This window comes from Mesocricetus auratus, unplaced genomic scaffold (genome assembly GCF_017639785.1).
Source record: "Mesocricetus auratus isolate SY011 unplaced genomic scaffold, BCM_Maur_2.0 Super-Scaffold_100007, whole genome shotgun sequence".
NCBI classification, from domain to species: Eukaryota; Metazoa; Chordata; class Mammalia; order Rodentia; family Cricetidae; genus Mesocricetus; species Mesocricetus auratus.
The window spans coordinates 8,662,274-8,681,425 of NW_024429191.1; the positions used below are offsets into that span (position 1 = coordinate 8,662,274).

The following is a 19,152-nucleotide window of genomic DNA, read 5'->3' on the forward strand; positions in this document are numbered from 1 at the left end:
GGAAGAGATTGGCCTGCCTCTGCCTCCCAAGTCCTGATTTTCTTTGTTTTTAAAAAGAGATTGGAGACTTCAGAATAGGTATGACAGTCTCCTCTGACTTTGTGGTGGTCTTTCTTCAGGTCTCGAAGTACAACACCAGCTCCTAAGAGCCGCCGAGCCCATCGGTCAACTTCTGCTGACTCTGCTTCTTCCTCTGATACTTCTCGTAGTCGGTAAGGGGTAGTCCAGGAGAAATGGAGGGAGAGGGAATGATGGGTTAATCAATTTAATATTTATTGAGCGCCCACGGTGTGCTAGGCGCTGCACAGACCATTCCGAAGACACGGTCCCTGCCCTCTAGGAGCTGACAGGCTAAAGCAACAGGATGGACAGACATATATACATTTCCCCTTGTCTTTTTTTATTTTTATTTTATTTTTGTTTGTTATGATGTATATGGACTACCAGAATAGGGCGGGGGTGGTTTGCTGGTTTGGTGTCTGGGGGAGGAAGGAGTCCTTACCCTGGCTTCCTTAATCGGGGAAGGCTTCCAGAAGGAGGTGGGCTCAGAGGTGAGTTGTGAATGAAGTGGGTAGGGAAGGGCCTGGGTGGAAGGTTCGGGTATGTTGGAGGGTGGTGAATAATGGGGTAGAGGGGTATATATTATTTGGGATTATATTGGGAAGAGATGGAACAAAACAAGGGTTGCATTTGCATTTTTGAAAATGATTTGAGTCCTGTGACCAAGGTGTTTTTTTTTTTCCCCAGAGAGGGTTGTACATGTACGAAAGTGGATTGCAAACTGGGGGTGGAGGGGGTTTTTTATTCTCCCTTGAGTTGATTTCTCTGCTCTCCCCTGCCCTCCATCAACTCACAGGTCTCGAAGTGCTGCTGCTAAAATTCATACAACGGCCTTGACTGGGCAAAGTCCCCTTGCTTCAGGGCATCAAGGGGAGGGAGATGCACCTTCTAGTGAACCAGGTGCCACCAACATACAGCAGCCTAGTAGCCCAGACCCTTCCACAAAGCAGTCTAGCAGTCTGTTTGAAGACAAAGATAAGAAGGAGGTATGTTCTGAGTTGATTCACTGGGTTTGCAGGGTTTTTACTCCGGGATCTGCCTTAAAAGGACAAGTATGGGGGGGGCTGGAGAGATGGCTCAGAGGTTAAGAGCACTGGCTGCTCTTCCAGAGGTCCGGAGTTCAATTCCCAGCAACCACATGATAGCTCAACAACCATCTGTAATGAGACCTGGTGCACTCTTCTGACCTGCAGGCATACATGCAGGCAGAACACTGTGTATATATAACAAATAAGTAAATGTTTAAAAAAAAAAGGACAAGTATGGCAAGTAGTGTAGGGTGTCTTATTAAGAGAAAATCTTGCCCTTCTGCGTTATGGTCATGTTTATGTATGGAGCTTGGTAATAAGCTATAGAAGGCAGTGTGTGTGTGTGTGGTGGGGGGCTTGTTTCAGAGAAACAAAGATTGGAATAGTGTAAAAACAAGCATGAGTATTCAAAGGAGATACAAAATGAGAGAAAAGAAGAGTTCTCTGAAACTCAGAACAGTGGGCAGACTTAGTGCTGCATGATGGACATTTTATAAGCAACTTCTGAGAAATATTTGAGTTTCTATTTCTGTATTCCTGTTTTAGTTTACTAAATCCTGTTATATACCTCCAGTTGACCCACTAAATGTGAAACCTTCACAATGAAACTTCAATGGATTAGTAGATTTTATATTAGTGATTTGTTTATATCAGTACAATGGAACAAAAAGTTTTTTTTAAGAAATTGCTTTAACTTTTTTATTTACAATGTCTGTTTCCTTTATGTGTGCTTGTCATCACTCACTAAATTTTTCAAACCTTTGATTTGATGCCTCCAACCTGAAAATATTAAGGAGTGGTGTTTTTGGTAGTTCCAGTTTTATACCCTCTAATCTAGTTCCATGGTTCTTTCTTCTGGCTTAAAGTTATATTTAAAGTGTTTATAGTTTGGCCTCCTCCTTTGGCCTATTCCAGTGAGATATTAATGAATTAATTTTGCTGTGTGCTGTGATTAGGGGAAGGAAAGTATGAGTTCACATGTATGTTTGAAAGTCAGAGAACAACTTGTGGATTCTGTTGTCTGTCTGTACCTATATATGGGTTCTGGGGATTGAGCTCTGGTTACCAGACTTATGTGACAACTGCTATCTCACTTGGTCAACCATTTATTTACTTATTTAACCCTGGCTGTACTGCAGCTCACTATGTAGTCCAGGCTGTCCTGGAACTCACAAAGCTCCATTTGCCTCTGTTGCTGGGATTAAAAACATGCTCCATGATACCAAGACAAATTGCACTCTCAAAGCTTTGCCCTCTTTATGCTGTTTTAACTTAATTTAGTTCATGTTTGAGGGTAAAGTTATTGTCACAAACTGCATTCTCTTTCCATTGAAGCATACCTTTTTGGGGGGTGGGTGGTAGTGTTCACATGTATCTCCTTCACACTGTGCCAGACTTCTCTTGAAAAGAAAAAACTTCCTTTTCTCAGGACACTGATGGTATTTGTTGGTAATGATAGTGTGTTGTTTTCAATTTGTCTTTTCTCTGACTTGAGGTCAGAGATTGTCCATATAGTCAGGTTTTTTTCCTACTAGTGCTTTATTTTCTTAATTTTAAAAATGCATTTATTTACTGTATGTGCATGTGGTGGGTGCATACTCAGAGGAGTAGGTTTTCTCTTTCTTTCACAAGGGTCCCATGGTTTGCTGCCCAGGAGGCTATCATGCTGTCTCTTTGGGTAGGGAAAGGGTCAATTGGTCTAAGATCTATAGAGGAAAGTTTTGTTAGAAACTTTTGGGGTCTTATGGATGATAATGGAGATTTGGTGTTTATCACTATCCTTACTTTCTCTTTCACTCTTAGAAATCTGCAGTTCGACCTAGTCCCTCTCCGGAAAGGAGCAGCACAGGGCCAGAACTACCTGCCCCTACTCCGCTCCTTGTTGAGCAGCATGACGACTCCCCACGACCCCTTGCAGCAATCCCATCCAGTCAGGAGCCAGTTAACCCCTCATCTGAGGCCTCCCCAACCCGGGGTTGTTCACCACCTAAATCTCCTGAGAAACCTCCCCAATCGTCTTCCTCAGAGAGCTGTCCACCATCCCCTCAGCCTACCAAAGTTTCTCGGCATGCCAGCTCCTCTCCTGAAAGTCTTAAACCTACTCCAGCTCCTGGGGCCCGCCGAGAGATTTCTTCTTCACCCACATCTAAGAATCGTTCACATGGTCGAGCAAAGCGGGATAAATCTCATTCTCATACCCCATCTCATAAAGCGGGGAGATCCCGTAGTCCTGCCACTAAGAGAGGACGATCTCGATCTAGAACCCCCACCAAGAGAGGTCATTCTAGATCCCGTTCCCCTCAGTGGCGTAGGTCACGGTCTGCACAGAGGTGGGGAAAATCTAGAAGCCCCCAGAGGCGTGGCCGGTCTAGATCTCCTCAGAGGCCAGGCTGGTCCAGGAGTAGAAATACCCAGAGAAGAGGCAGGTCTAGGTCAGCAAGGCGAGGCAGGTCACACTCTAGATCTCCAGCCACTAGGGGCAGATCGCGTTCTAGGACACCAGTTAGAAGGGGTAGGTCTCGTTCTAGAACACCTGCTAGACGCAGATCACGATCCAGAACACCTGCCAGGCGTAGGTCTCGGTCTAGAACACCAACTCGCCGGGGCAGATCTCGGTCTAGAACACCTGCTAGGCGTAGATCTAGGACCCGATCACCAGTTCGAAGGAGGTCCCGAAGTAGATCCCCAGCCAGGAGAAGTGGCAGGTCACATTCTAGAACACCAGCCAGGAGAAGTGGCAGGTCGCGCTCTAGAACACCAGCCAGGAGAAGTGGCAGGTCGCGCTCTAGAACACCAGCCAGGAGAAGTGGCAGGTCACGCTCTAGAACACCAGCCAGGAGAAGTGGCAGGTCACGCTCTAGAACACCAGCACGACGAAGATCTCGCAGCAGAAGTCTAGGAAGACGTGGAAGATCTCACTCTAGAACACCACAAAGAAGAGGACGATCTGGCTCATCATCAGACAGGAAGAACAAATCTAGAACATCTCAGAGGAGGAGCAGATCTAACTCAAGCCTGGAAATGAAAAAATCTCACATTTCCTCAAGACGGAGCAGGTCTCTTTCTTCACCAAGATCCAAAGCAAAATCTTTGAGGCGAAGTCTTTCAGGTTCCTCTCCATGTCCTAAACAAAAGTCTCAGACACCACCAAGGAGAAGCCGTTCTGGTTCTTCGCCACCTAAACAGAAGTCAAAAACATCACCAAGACTGAGTCATTCAAGTTCATCTCCTCAGCCCAAAGTAAAGTCTGGAACACCACCAAGATCAGGGTCTGTAACAAACATACACGTCGATGAACACTCTGCAACACCACAAAGACAGAGCCGTTCAGAATCATCACCTGATGATGAGGTGAAATCCAGGACCCCTTCAAGACAAAGCTGCTCTGGGTCTTCTCCTCGAGTGAAATCTAGCACACCTCTAAGGCAGAGCCCATGTAGGTCATCATCTCCACAACCCAAAATGAAGACAGTAGTATCACCAAGACGAAGCCATTCTGGCTCCTCTTCTCCAAGTCCTTCTAGAGTGACATCTGGAACGCCTCAGAGGCAAAGCAGATCAGTGTCTCCCTGCTCCAAGATGGATTCTGGATTGTTGCCAAGACGTAGTCGCTCTAGATCCTCCTCACCAGATACTAAAGTGGAGCCAGGAACACCACTGAGACACAGTCACTCAGGGTCTGCATCACCATACCCAAAAAGCATGCTCCAGACTCCTCCAGAGCAAAATTTCTCTGCATCAAAGTCACCCTGTCCCCAGGAGAAGTCTAAAGATTCACCAACAGAAAGTTCTGGATCCTTTTCCCTCTGTCCAGGTGTAACACTTAGTACATTACCAGGAGAGAGCTGTTTTGGCTCTTCATTTGTGCAGCAGAAAGGACAGTCTCAAATTTGGCCAGATCCCAGGTCTGATACTTCAAGTCCAGAAATGAGGCAGGCTCAGACATCTCCTAAGGGTGGCCCTTCCAGATCTTCATCTCCAGTCACTGAGCTGGTCCTCAGATCACCAGTTAAACAAGATAAATGTGAATTACCAACAGATCCAAAGCTGCAATCAGGATTGTCTCCTGAGCAGAGTAAGACTAAACCTGACTCTAACCTATATCCTTCAATAGAGTCTAAATCTCTTTTGCTACAGAGCAGATTGGAGCCTTCTGAATTGAAAGAGAAACTAGGGTTAATTCAAGAGGATGTTACTGTACCATCATCTTTACCTATACAAGATAGGCCTGAATCCTCTACAGTACTGAAAGACACACCTAGAGTACTATTAAAGGAAAGAAGTGGTGCTGGGTCACCTCCAGCTACAAGAGACCAACATAGTTTATTACCTAATTCAAGCCAAGAAGAATTAATGGAAGAAAAATCTGAGCAACCTTTAAGTCAAGTTCTACACAGTTTATCTCCAGAACATAAAGAAATGCCTGGAAGTAACATTGAGTCATCTCCTGAAATAGAAAGGCCTGCTGTATTGTCTGCTCTTGACCAAAGCCAGGCACAGCCCTCTTCTAAAGCAGCAGAAATCCCTGCAGTGGCTTCATGTTGGGGTGGACTACAAATATCTCCAGAACATAAAGAACTATCTCATTCTCCCCCTGGGGAGAATAGCTTTGAGTCATCTTTAGAGTTTAGAAACTCAGGCCCTATTTCAGAAGTAAATGCTGGATTTTCTCCTGAAGTTAAAGAAGAATTGAATGGTCCATTCCTTAATCAAGCAGAGACCGATCCCTCTCTGGACATGAAAGAACAATCAGCGATGTCCTCCAGGCGCAGCAGTTCTGAGTTATCTCCAGAAGTAGTGGAAAAAGTAGGAATATTTTCAAATCAGAGTGTGTCTTCTCCTACACTTGAGACTGTACACAGAACACCTTCAAGAGAAAGAAGTAGTTCTGCATCTTCACCTGAACTGAAAGATGGTTTGCCCAGAACTCCATCTAGGAGAAGCCGGTCTGGGTCTTCTCCAGGACTTAGAGATGGGTCTGGGAGTCCTTCTAGGCGTAGCTTATCCGGTTCGTCTCCTGGGATCAAAGATACACCTCAAACCCCATCCAGGGGACAAAGTGAATGTGACTCTTCACCTGAATCAAAAGCATTGCCTCAGACTCCAAGAGCACAAAGCCCTCCATCATCCCCAGAGCTCAACAACAAAAGTGCCACCCCTCAGAGAGAAAGAAGTGGGTCAGAATCCTCAGTAGAACAGAAAACTGGAGCTAGAACCTCTCCTGGGCAAAGAAGTCGATCTGGGTCTTCCCAAGAGATTGATGGAAAACCGAGTGCATCACCTCAGGAAAGAAGTGAATCAGACTCTTCTCCAGATTCTAAACCTAAGACTCGAACCCCTCTTAGACAGAGGAGTCACTCTGGATCATCTCCAGAGGTTGACAGCAAATCTCGACCCTCTCCCCGGCTCAGTAGGTCTGGTTCATCTCCTGAAATGAAAGATAAGCCAAGAGGGCTGCAGAGGGCTCAGAGTGGTACTGATTCTTCTCCTGAACACAAAATACCTGCCTCTAGGGCCCTGCCCAGACGTAGTAGGTCAGGTTCGTCAAGCAAAGACAGAGGCCCGTCACCTGAAGGAAGCAGTAGTTCTGAGTCTTCTCCAGAACATCCACCCAAATCCAGAACTGCTCGAAGAGGCTCTAGGTCCTCAATGGAACCAAAGACAAAGTCTCGCACACCACCTAGACGTCGGAGTTCTCGATCATCTCCCGAGCTAACCAGGAAGGCTAGAGCCTCTCGAAGAAGCCGCTCTGCCTCCTCATCACCAGAAACCCGCTCCAGAACTCCACCAAGACGTCGAAGAAGTCCTTCAGTATCTTCGCCAGAGCCAACCGAAAAGTCAAGGTCTTCACGGAGGCGTCGCTCAGCTTCATCATCCCGTACCAAGACAACTTCAAGGAGAGGCCGATCTCCTTCACCAAAACCTCGTGGACTCCAGAGGTCCCGATCCCGCTCACGTAGAGAGAAAACCAGAACAACCCGACGCCGAGATCGGTCTGGATCATCTCAGTCAACATCAAGACGACGCCAGAGGAGCCGGTCTAGGTCTCGTGTCACTCGTAGGCGGAGGGGTGGCTCTGGTTACCATTCAAGATCACCTACCAGACAGGAGAGTTCCCGAACTTCATCTAGACGCAGAAGAGGCCGATCTCGGACACCTTTGACCAGTCGGAAGCGATCTCGATCACGTACATCACCAGCCCCGTGGAAGCGCTCTAGATCTCGAGCCTCACCAGCTACTCATCGGCGATCCAGGTCCAGAACACCCCTGATCAGCCGACGCAGGTCCAGATCTCGGACCTCGCCTGTGAGTAGGAGACGGTCAAGGTCAGTGAATAGGCGTAGATCTCGATCAAGAGCATCCCCAGTGAGTCGTAGGCGATCCAGGTCCAGAACACCTCCAGTAACTCGCCGTCGTTCAAGGTCCAGAACACCAACAACACGCCGTCGCTCTCGTTCTAGGACTCCTCCAGTGACTCGCAGAAGGTCCAGATCTAGGACTCCACCAGTAACCCGGAGGCGATCTCGAAGCAGAACTTCACCAATTACTCGAAGAAGATCCAGATCCAGGACGTCCCCAGTCACACGTAGAAGATCTCGATCTCGCACATCTCCAGTCACCCGGAGGCGCTCTCGTTCTCGAACCTCTCCAGTGACACGCCGGCGCTCCAGGTCCCGAACTCCTCCAGTTATTCGTAGACGTTCCAGGTCTCGGACACCACTGTTGCCACGCAAACGCTCTCGAAGTCGCTCACCACTTGCTATCCGTCGCCGTTCTAGGTCTCGTACTCCTAGAGCAACTCGAGGCAAGCGGTCCATAACAAGATCTCCTCCAGCCATCCGTAGGCGGTCTGCTTCTGGAAGTAGTTCTGATCGGTCACGTTCTGCCACTCCTCCAGCAACAAGGAATCATTCTGGATCTCGTACGCCTCCTGTAGCACTCAGTAGCTCTAGAATGAGTTGCTTCAGTCGTCCTAGCATGTCACCAACTCCTCTTGATCGATGTAGATCACCTGGAATGCTTGAACCTCTTGGAAGTGCTAGAACACCCATGTCTGTGCTACAGCAAACTGGTGGCTCCATGATGGATGGTCCAGGTCCCCGGATTCCTGATCATCCAAGAACATCTGTTCCAGAAAACCATGCTCAGTCTAGAATTGCACTTGCTCTGACAGCTATCAGTCTTGGCACTGCCCGGCCACCTCCATCTATGTCTGCTGCTGGTCTTGCTGCAAGAATGTCCCAGGTTCCAGCTCCTGTACCTCTCATGAGCCTCAGAACAGCCCCAGCTGCAAACCTTGCTAGCAGGATTCCAGCAGCATCTGCAGCAGCCATGAACCTTGCCAGTGCCAGGACATCTGCTATTCCGGCATCAGTGAACCTTGCTGACTCAAGAACACCAGCTGCGGCAGCAGCTATGAACTTGGCTAGCCCTAGAACAGCAGTGGCTCCTTCAGCTGTGAATCTTGCTGATCCTAGAGCCCCTGCAGCTACAGCTGTGAACCTAGCAGGAGCTAGAACACCAGCTGCGTTGGCAGCTTTGAGTCTCACAGGCTCTGGGACACCCCCGACTGCTGCAAATTATCCCTCCAGTTCCAGAACACCCCAGGCTCCTACTCCTGCAAACCTGGTGGGTCCTCGATCTGCACATGGCACAGCTCCTGTGAATATTGGTGGCTCTAGAACCTCTGCAGCCTTGGCTCCCTCAAATCTCTCCAGTGCCAGGATGGCTCCAGCATTGTCTGGTGCAAATCTCACCAGCCCCAGGGTGCCCCTTTCTGCTTATGAGCGTGTCAGTGGCAGAACCTCACCATTATTGCTTGACCGAGCCAGATCCAGAACACCACCATCTGCCCCAAGCCAGTCTAGAATGACCTCTGAGCGGGCTCCTTCCCCTGCTTCAAGAATGGTCCAGGCTCCTTCACAATCTCTTCTCCCTCCAGCACAGGATAGGCCTCGGTCCCCTGTGCCATCTGCTTTTTCAGACCAATCTCGTTCAATTGCCCAGACCACTCCTGTAGCTGGGTCTCAGTCCCTTTCATCTGGGACTGTAGCAAAGTCCACATCCTCTGCTAGTGACCACAATGGCATGCTTTCTGGCCCTACCCCTGGGGCGCCCCATGCTGAAGGTGGGGAACCACCAGCCTCTACTGGGGCCCAGCAGCCTTCTGCATTGGCTGCTTTGCAACCAACAAAGGAACGTCGGAGCTCTTCCTCCTCTTCATCATCATCTAGCTCCTCCTCTTCCTCATCATCATCTTCATCATCATCCTCTTCCTCTGGCTCCAGTTCTAGCGACTCTGAGGGCTCCAGCCTTCCTGCTCAACCTGAGGTGGCACTGAAAAGGTGAGGGAGTAAAGGAATCTAGGGGGAAGGTATTTACAATGGGTGGGGAAGTTGGGAGGGAGGGAGAAATCTTGTCACAAGTACTTGACTTTGAGAAAGTATGGGGGACCTTGACCTTCAAGTTGGGAATAGAAAGAATGCTGGGTGGGGGTTTTGTGGGGAGGAATGGGACAGATAACAGTCTCCGAAGGTTAATTCTCAAGAGGATAATGATAAGTTTTCCATCTCTACAGAGGACAGAACTAGAGGAAATGGACTTAATTTTACAGCAGGAGGGATGGCAGTTAGACCTCAAGAGGAACTCCCTGGGCTGGAAGGATCTTCAGAGGTCATCCCATCCCTCTCCCTGCCTCCAGGCAGGACGGCCCCTCCCCAGCCAACCTGCACTCACAGGGGCCTTCCCAAGCTGCGGCTCTCCAAGGAAGGAGACCACCCAGCTTCAGCTTCCACATCTGAGTCCAGGGGCCTTAATCCTTCAGGGACATTCTTGAGGTTTAACCTTGATCCCTTGTGCTTCGGGCCCCAGCCTGTTGCTTGTGTTAGCAGAGGTTTGGTCAGCTCTGTGCCACTGCTCCAGAGAAGTGCTTACTGGCCTGCCTTCGTGTGTTCCCAGGGCCTTTCAGGCACCCCTCCCCCACTGCCGTTCCTCCAGGCCAAGGAAGGTAGGGTTGGGGCTGGGGCCTCTTCTTGTGACACTTTTCTTCTCTCACAGGGTCCCCAGCCCCACCCCAGCCCCAAAGGAGGCTGTTCGTGAAGGACGTCCTCAGGAGCCAACCCCAGCCAAACGGAAGAGGCGCTCTAGCAGCTCCAGTTCCAGCTCCTCCTCCTCCTCCTCCTCTTCCTCTTCCTCCTCCTCCTCCTCCTCCTCTTCTTCCTCCTCTTCCTCTTCCTCCTCTTCCTCCTCTTCTTCCTCTTCCTCCTCCCCTTCCCCGGCTAAGCCTGGCCCTCAGGCATTACCCAAACCTGCAAGCCCCAAGAAGCCACCCCCTGGCGAGAGGAGGTGAGTGCTTCCTTGCCTGTTGTGGAAAGGGGGTTGGGGGTGAGCTCTCCAGAAAAGGGACCCTGGGTGAGGTTCCTGCTGGGGTGCCTAGTGTGGACGTCTGCATCTGGTTGTACAGGAGGAGTCCGACACTCCTCCCATCTTCCCACAGTGTTGTGTTCTGGTCAAGGGCTGCACTATTCAACTGAGGGCCCAGGCCAGAACTGGGAAGTCGTAGGATTCTTCTTCCCTCTCCCCTCCCCTGACAAGCAGCCTGGTCTCAGAGATTCTAGCTCTAAGTCTCCCCATTGCTGCTGCAGGGCTCTGGTCTGGCCACCGTCATCTTCTCCCGACTCTGTCCACAGCCTCCTCCCTGTCTCCCTGCCTCCACGCCATTCTCTTCCACACGTAGCCAGAGGGATCTTTCTAAAACGCACATCTGGTTACTTCCCTTCACTCCACAAATCCTTCCGGGACGCCCTGTGGCCTGCAGGATAAAGTGCCACCTCTGCGGGAATGGCGTGTGAGGCTCTTCACCAGCTGCCCTTGCCCGCCCTGTGCTCCTCCTGCCCGCCCCCACACATGCCCTGTGCTCCGGCCATACCCAGCGCCTTGCAGTCTAAGGAGAGCCCCATGCCTTTGGACATGCTGTTCCTTCTGCCTGGGATTTCCTTGTCTGCCTGGTGAACTCGTTCTGCAAGACTGCACTCAAACAGCACCTCCGAGAAGACTGCCTTGCCATTTCCCTGCCCTGCCCAGGTCCCCATCCTTGCTCGGGATCCCCAGGCCCATGCATATCCATCCTCACTGGCCTGTTTCCTATGTAGGGGGCATGTGTGCCTTCATTGTTGACCTCCTTCACTACCAAACAAAACTCCAAGGGCAGGGACTCAAATATTATCTTTGCATCCCCCGCTGCACCCTGTGCCCTGTCCACTGGGGGCACTCGGTGGATGGTGTGCGGGCGGATGGGTGAGTGCGGACAAAGGTGGGTCTGAGGCTGGCCCTGTGTGGTGTGAGGTTTGGTGGTCAGGACCTGGGTGGGTGGTCCTGAATGCTTGGCTGGTGGGTTTGGGAGGATGCGGTGCTATAGAGGTCTACTCTGCTCTCTAGGTCACGCAGCCCTCGAAAGCCAATAGACTCCCTTCGGGATTCCCGATCCCTCAGTTACTCACCTGTGGAGCGGCACCAGCCCTCGCCCCAGCCCTCACCAAGGGATCAACAGAGGTAGGGCACATAACAGGTGTATCAACCTGGCTCATCTAGCCACCATTAATTTGTAAACAAAAAATAGGCTCATTGATACTGTTCTGGCACCTAATTTCTGTTATCTTGTAGCAGTGAGCGGGTTTCCTGGAGAGGCCAGCGAGGGGACAGCCGTTCTCCTGGACACAAGCGCAGGAAGGAGACACCCAGTCCCCGACCTAATCGCCACCGCTCCTCCAGGTATGTCTCCTTGGAAACCTGGCCTTTCTGAGAGTTGATACTGGGGGTGGGGTATATGGAATGGTGCATTGACCGGTCTTCTCTTTTGCAGGTCTCCATAATCTGGAACATGAGTATTCTTCATTTTTTTTCCCAGAAGAATCATGGAAGGAGTCTTGCCTTCCCTTGAATCTTGGCAGCATCTTGAGGGGAGGGCTTCCCCCCTTTTTTTGTTCCTGTGAAATGTTGATCTCTGTGAGTTTTTCCTGGTTCATGTGTTTGGGGGGTTGGAGTGGGAGGGAGTGTGAGTTTGGGGAGAGAGGGGCACAGTTGAGGACATCTAGGGAGCTGTTCCACCTCAAGTTCCTGGGGGAGACTGATGTTTTAAGACTTGGTAAGTCTTGTGTTCTTGGAAGGAGTTGATTTGAAGGAGTTACTGTACCCCCCTTAGTGAGGTTGTGATACCCTCCCCCCAACTTTCATGTTTCTTAAGGCATTTTGGTTTTTTAAAATCTGTACAGCAAAATTTTTCTGTCAAATAAAAAATGAGAAATGCAATTTGGTCTTGTCTGTCACCCGACTGGATTTCTTTTTCTTTTTGAGACAGGGTTTCTCTGTATAGCTTTGGAACCTTCCCTGGAACTCACTCTGTAGACCAAGCTGACCTCAAACTCACAGAAATCCAACTACCTCTGTTTTAAGAGTGCTGGGACTAGCCGGGTGGTGGTGCTGCACGCCTTTAATCCCAGCACTCGGGAGACAGGCAGGCAGATCTCTGGGAGTTTGAGGCCAGGCTGGACCGACAGCCTCCAAAACAATACAGAGAAACCCTGACTCGTAAAACCCCAAAAAAAAAAGAGTGCTGGACTAAAGGCGTGCACCACCACTGCTGACTGGGCTTTGAGATTTTAAAAGCCCGCGCCATCCTCCGCGCGTGTACATCTATCTCTGCCTGGTAGTTTAGTCTCAGGATGTCTCTCAGCTACTGCTCAGTGCCGTGCCTGACCGTGCTCCCAACCATCATGGTCTTGGACTCTGAAGTCCCAAATTAAGTGCTTTCATTACAAAATGCCTTAGCCTTGTGATTTATCATAGCAATAGAAAAGTAACTGAGACGGTAGTGGGATGTCCATGCAGAGGAGCACATGTGAAAGCCAAAGGAGAACTCTTTGGAGTCCTTTCTCTCCTTCCTCCAAGTGGTCTCCAGGTTGTCACACGTGGCGAGTCTTCTTGCTTACCCCATGACTTCCTTCTACTAAGTCCATCTTGTTCTTAGGCTTCCCCAGTGGTGGTGTTACAGGTGTGTGATTACCTGCTCATACAGGCTTTCAATCAACATTATTGCATGTCCTAGCAAATACTAAACTAAAACATGAAAGGAAATACAATGTGTATAGAATGGAAACTCAGAAGAAAAAAGGACTAATTTTATTACAGTTTGAGTTCTGGGTAAGAGCAAGTGTGCATACTTTCTGTTATTTTGCTTAAGATTAGAAATTAGGAGAGGAAGCCGGGCGTTGGTGGTGCACGCCTTTAATCCCAGCACTCAGGAGGCAGAGGCAGGTGGATCTCTGTGAGTTCGAGGCCAGCCTGGTCTACAAAGTGAGTTCCAGGACAGCCTCCAAAGCTACAGAGAAACCCTGTCTCGAAAAAACCAAAAAAAAAAAAGGAGGCAATAGGAGAAACACAAGCACAGAACTGGGACTGGCGCTATACAGACAAACCATGAAAAAGCACGTTAACCATAGTTATAGCAAGCACAAAAGCGGGGAGACAGACACAACGGGGGGGGGGGGGTAAGAGACAGTAAGTGGGTGGGACGGGGTCTGTCCTTTTTAAGAGCTTTGGAGACTGTCCTGGAACTAGCTCTTGTAGACCAGGCTGGTCTCAAACTCAGATCCACCTGCCTCTGCCTCCTGAGTGCTGGGACTAAAGGTGTGGGCCACCACTGCCTGACTCTGACTGGGTATTAGGACTTGGGTAAGTAAGAACAGAGAGAAAGCAGTCAGCATCCAAATCTTTTATTGAGGAAGTATGTATCTAAAGGGGTGGGCCCAGGGCCCTCACTGCACAGCTTGTTCATTGGCACTGCCTCCAGAATCCTGTGGCTTCATCACATCTGGAAGCTCTGGAGGGCTGGAAAAGGGCTCAATGCGCAGGGCTTCAAAGGCATCATCTGTGGAAGGAAGTAGAGCTTGAGAGATGCCCAGTGTTTTCCTTTCACTTGGAAGGACGGTCTTCTGTCCCTAATTTTAGCACTAGATGTTCTAATCAACCAATGTAACCAGGATGCATGCACCTTCTGTCCCCAAATTGCTCTACCAGCATCTCAATTCCTTTGATACCAAAAACCAAGTGATTGATAATCTCAGAACTTTGTTCTGTTCATCATTATACTCCATACTCTAACCATAATATACATGCACAACACATAATAATGGGTGTGAGAGGATATCAGGCATGGTAGCGCATGGGAGATAGTAGTAGTTCAAGGCTAGCCTAATCTACAGAGTGAGCTCCAGGACAGCCCGGGCTACTAACATAAACCCTGACTCAAAAGAAAAAAAAGTGCATGTTGCTCTTGCAGAGGACCTGGGACATGGCAACTCATCCACTGCCTGAACCAGTTTTCAGGGGATCTGACAACAGGGTCACGAGCCTCAGACTGACCTCAAACTTGCTAATGTAGCCAAGGATAACACTGAACTCTCCAGATTTAAGTGCTGGGATTATACAGGCATATCACACCTGCCTGTTTTTATTGTTTGTTTTGTTGTTAAATGCAGTGCTGGGGGCCGGGCGTTGGTGACACACGCCTTTAATCCAGGCAGAGTGTGGTAGGCGGTAGGCGGATCTCTCTGAGTTCGAGGCCAGGCTGGACCGACAGCTTCCAAAACAATAGAGAAACCCTGTCTCATAAACAAAAAATGCAGTGCTGGGGATCAGACTCTCAGCTTCATGCCTGTCAGGCAAAGTAATACTCTCAATTTCTTAGCCCTATTTCAGTACCCACTGTTGACTCAGTACAAAAACAAAGGAATTGACACCACACACCTGTCCTCCATGGATTACACCCATCTACAAACTTTTGAGCTGCCTCTCAATTTTCAATTTATGGGGGCGTCCATGCATGTCTGACAAGCTGGCATGTGAGTGCTCGGACCCAGGTGTTCTGTAAGAGCAGCACACACAATTAACCATCCTGGTCACAAAATGCCAGTAGTGCTAAGGTGGTTGCATACACCTTCAATCCCAGCAGAGGTAGAGGTGGGCTGAACTTGAGGACAGCCAGGGTTGTACAGAGAAACCCTGTTTGGGGAGGGGAGATAGTTACTGATTTAACAAAACCTCCCTAATAGCTGTTAGCTTTAGGGAGAAGCTTGCTTTATCATTTGGCATGGACACTTGAATAACGGAGGGAAGGATGACAACTAATTAGGTCCAAAAACCTAATGCTGTCAGCTGTTTCTAGAAGTGCTTTTACAAATTTGTGAAGGAAACAGCAACCCTGAACATCCTACCACAACATCCATCTGCTGGAGGAGTACTAGGTGTCCAGAGTCACTCCACATCCAATGCCATATCAGGGGTCATTATAAAAATAAGTCACCGGGCGGCGGTGGCGCACGCCTTTAATCCCAGTACTCGGGAGGCAGAGGCAGGCGGATCTCTGTGAGTTCGAGGCCAGGCTGGACCGATAGCCTCCAAAACACCCGTAAAAACAAACAAACAAAAAAAGTAACTGGTGGCGCACGCCTTTAATCCCAGCACACGGGAGGCAGAGGCAGGCGGATCTCTGCGAGTTTGAGGCCAGCCTGGTCTACAAAGTGAGTTGCAGGACAGCCTCCAAAATACAGAGAAACCCTGTCTTGAAAAAAAAAGTCACTTCCCTTAGCTTTGATATAACTATAAAATAGGACTATCAGTGTCTTCTAGGACTATGGTACTCCAGGGTAGTAGGGTCTGCTTGGAGAAAAAGGGTGAGAGAAAACACAACCTTAAGAAGCAGAAGAGTTGTTTTCACCCCCACAAGCCCATGCAAAAGGAAACCTCACTTGACATCTGGTCTGTGGATATTCACCAGCCCTACAAGTGCCTCAGTGTCACTTCACTTGCAGTTTTATCAGAAAGATTCTCATAATATGAGATACTTGCAGCAGGTCCTGGGAACTCCAGGCTGGGTGGCACGAGTGGTAACTGGCTATATGAGGGTATAACTCCCTAAGATTTACTTGTTAAGCTGGGCGGTGGTGCACTTTTAATCCCAGCACTTGGGAGGCATAGGCAGGCGGATCTCTGTGAGTTCGAGGCCGGGCTGGACCGATAGCCTCCGAAACAATACAGAGAAACCCTGTCTCGTAAAAACCAAAAAAAAAAAAAAAGATTTACTTGTTAAAATCTAAAAAGTAAGCTAAACCCAAAAAACCCACTACAATTAGATCTGTGCTTTCCCTGCCTTTGGTTATTTTTCTTTCAAGATTAAAAAAAAAAACTTCTTGGGCTGGGGAGACGGCTCGGTGAATAAGAGCACTGCCTTCTCTTGCAGGGTTTCTGGATACAATTCCCAGCACCAACATGGTAGCTCACAACTGTCTGTTAACTCCAGTTCCAGGGGATCTCATCTTCACACTAATGTACATAAAATAAGTAGGTTAATTTTAAGTACTTCCTGTCAAAAGATTTTCATGTATGTGTATATGGCTTTGTGCCAAAGGCATTGGGTATTTTGGAACTGGAATTATGGATGACTGAGTTGTGGATACTGTGAACTGAACTCAGGTCCTGTTCAAGAGCCAATGTTCTTAATTGCTGGGATGATGCAGAGTATAGGGCCAAGTATCAAAATAAATCTTCCAATTGTGGCTGATACTAGGAACCTGAAAGTCTTTTTTTTTTTTTTTTGGTTTTTAAAAGAGGGTTTCTGTGTATTGTTTTGGAGGCTGTCCTGGAACTCGCTCTGTAGACCAGGCTGGTCTCAAAACTCACAGAAATCTGCCTGACTCTGCCTCCTGAGTGCTGGGATTGAAGGAGTGTGCCACCACTGCCTTGCCAGGCTTTGCTTTTTAATAAGGAAAAAATACCTCATGTTCTTTGAAGAACAACTACAGGCTCCCCAAATCCCTTTTTGGATATTACTAGATTGTTAGCTGCCATCCAGGTTAGTCATCTTACCTGCTCGGAAGGCCAGGCCCACTGTGGCTGGGGCCTGCGGCCTTGCTGTCTGGCTAGTGAAGCCACACTCGCCCAGAGTTTTTCCATCATCAAGGAGCTGGTCATCCTGAAGAGAGAAGAAGGTTTGGGGGACAGGTCCTAAAAGGGACATGTCCCCAAGAGAGCCTTCCGGATGGCATGTCAGCATCAGTAAAGCACACATTCCAGAGCTACAGCCAAGAATTCCCAAAGCTGGCTCGTGTGATGGCTCACAGCAGTTAAAAGCTCCGGCACAGAATCCCAAGTTCATTTCCCAGCACCCATATAGACTGGCTCACCAACCCCAGTTCACCTAATGTCTCTGGCCTCTACAAGCACCTGGGCTGTGTGGGCACGTACCACACAAATAAAACTCACAAAGGCAAATTAACTAAAAAAGGTAGTTGGATTTATTTAGAAGATCTCTTCAACTGTGATCCTCCTCCACCCAAACAGGGTTACTGCTAAGTTTTTCCAGGCTGATGATCTAATGTAGGGCTCCATGCAGGTTATATGTTAGCACTCAACAAAGTTGCATCCCTGACCTTTAGTCAGTTTGTTTGTTTGTTTGTTTTTAAATCAACTTTCACCTTAAAATGAGAATTGCTGGAATATCCAACTCACAGGGCAGTCAGAAGTTTCAGTAACTTAGAGAAGTCTAGAAAGCAGTACTAGGAACACTACATAGTTCCTAGAATAGCAAAAGGGTCTTTCAAGGAAAGCCCAGTGGATATCAGAGAAAGCCCTTCAGAGACAGAAAGCCAGACTTTAATCTGGAGAAAAAGGTCTGCTCACGTTTACAGCCAGAATTAGCTCAATGCACTTCGGTGACTGACATCATGCTTCTGGGAAACCTGAATCGAGTTTAAGGCATAAGATTCCAACTGCACACCCTGGCTTACTGAAAACTGGAGCTGGCTTTCCAAGTAAAATGGTGTGTGCTTGAATGAGAGGTGGTTCTAGAACATTAGGAGATTGGCAGGGATAAACACTGCCTAGGTGAAGCACTGGTGGGATCTTGACCTATCTCCTAGACCACACTGGCATTCATCGAGTTCCACCCCACCCTCTGGCAATGGGATTCCGGTGGACTCCCCTCAGGTCGAAGACTAGCACATTGTGGTTCAAAGCCTGGCTCTGCCACGACCTGCGGCTGCATAGGATCACCGAGGCCTCAGTTTCCCCAACCGTTGAGCAAGGCCGCCTGGCAGGGCGGGGCGGCTGGCCGGGGACCCGATGCCGCCGGCCCCTCCGCATGATCCGAGACCCCCTTGTTGGGCGTCATGCCTGGCCCCCCACGCGCGCAACCGCCACGCCCGCTCGTCGCACCTTGTACAGCCGCTGCTCATCCGGCGGCCGCTTGAGGATGCCCTCGACGATGCGCTTCAGCTCGAACACCGTACTCGACTCCTTGGCGTCCGTGAAGATGGTGGTCTTGTGGCGCCGGATCATGAGAAAGACGTCCTGAGGATGGCGGGCCCGCGTCAACGCCAGCCCGCGGCCCCCGGCCTGGCCCCGGCGCCCCCGCCACCCCCGGCCCCGCGCCCCTCCCCCCCGCGCCCGCTCACCATCCTGGCGGCTGCTTCTGGCTCGACGCGCCGGCGCAGCCACGCTCCACCTCTTCCCGGCAACCCAAGCGCGGCCCGGCGTGCTCTGCGCGGCCCCGCCCGGCCCGCCCCCTTTATTCCTTCAGCCCCTCCCATACCGTCGCCGCCATTTTAAGCGATCCGTTCATTCCTTCAGCCCCTCCCATACCGTCGCCGCCATTTTAAGCGATCCGGAAGTGAGTGGCTGCGCGTCGCCGCCATCTCGATGTCTGGGCTACAGCTTTGCAAAGGCAAAGGACTTGCTTTGTGGAGTGTAGAGAGATAATCCGGGAGGAAGCGCGTCTGCCATAAAGTTTTTTAATGAGTATTTTATCTGAATTTGTCTGTGCGCCAGTTGCATGCAATGCTTGGGGAAGCCAGAGGAGGGCGTTGGGTCCTCTGAAATCTGAACTGGGGTTACAGCCGGTAGTGATTCACCTTGTGGGTACTGGAAATCGAACCTAGCTGGCCCCTGGAAGAGCAGTCAAGTCCTCTTAATCATTAAGGGTTAAACTCAGGAACAGGTTCTAAGGGATAAC

General features: G+C 49.6%; 2 protein-coding genes across 9 annotated transcripts in view; one reads left to right on the forward strand and one right to left on the reverse strand.

The window, feature by feature from the left end:
* The window catches only part of Srrm2 (serine/arginine repetitive matrix 2), a 20,909-nt gene extending 8,514 nt beyond the window's left edge, over nucleotides 1–12,395 (forward strand). Inside the window, exons 9-15 of one of the 8 annotated variants that reach the window (XR_002385181.2) lie at nucleotides 120–212; nucleotides 857–1,046; nucleotides 2,892–9,433; nucleotides 10,146–10,433; nucleotides 10,733–11,400; nucleotides 11,526–11,639; nucleotides 11,751–11,767. Coding sequence is in view for 4 of the 8 variants with exons in the window: in XM_013121674.3 (XP_012977128.2) it covers nucleotides 120–212; nucleotides 857–1,046; nucleotides 2,892–9,433; nucleotides 10,146–10,433; nucleotides 11,526–11,639; nucleotides 11,751–11,858; nucleotides 11,950–11,959 (7,345 nt within the window). In the remaining 4 variants the exon portion in view is untranslated. The other 7 variants (XM_013121674.3, XR_005878124.1, XR_005878125.1 and 4 more) reach the window with 7 other exon arrangements.
* A 1,447-nt stretch (nucleotides 12,396–13,842) lies between these two features.
* On the reverse strand, nucleotides 13,843–18,745 carry Elob (elongin B). Its single transcript, XM_040748214.1, has 4 exons — nucleotides 18,596–18,745; nucleotides 18,357–18,491; nucleotides 17,010–17,115; nucleotides 13,843–14,013 (listed from the first exon to the last, which is right to left on the reverse strand). The coding sequence occupies exons 1-4, from the start codon at nucleotides 18,728–18,730 to the stop codon at nucleotides 13,901–13,903; spliced, it is 489 nt and encodes a 162-aa protein (XP_040604148.1). The 5' UTR covers nucleotides 18,731–18,745; the 3' UTR covers nucleotides 13,843–13,900.
* Nucleotides 18,746–19,152: the final 407 nt, after the last annotated feature.

What these genes read in the sequence shown, in the direction of transcription:
- Elob (XM_040748214.1), bottom strand. Translation starts at nt 18,730, where the DNA reads ATGGGAGGGGCTGAAGGAATAAAGGGGGCGGGCCGGGCGGGGCCGCGC. An exon ending in ATGAGCAGCGGCTGTACAAG is followed by an intron (nt 17,116 to 18,356) that starts GTGCGACGAGCG and finishes TTCTCTCTTCAG; the next exon opens with GATGACCAGCTCCTTGATGA. An exon ending in GGGCCTGGCCTTCCGAGCAG is followed by an intron (nt 14,014 to 17,009) that starts GTAAGATGACTA and finishes TTCCTTCCACAG; the next exon opens with ATGATGCCTTTGAAGCCCTG.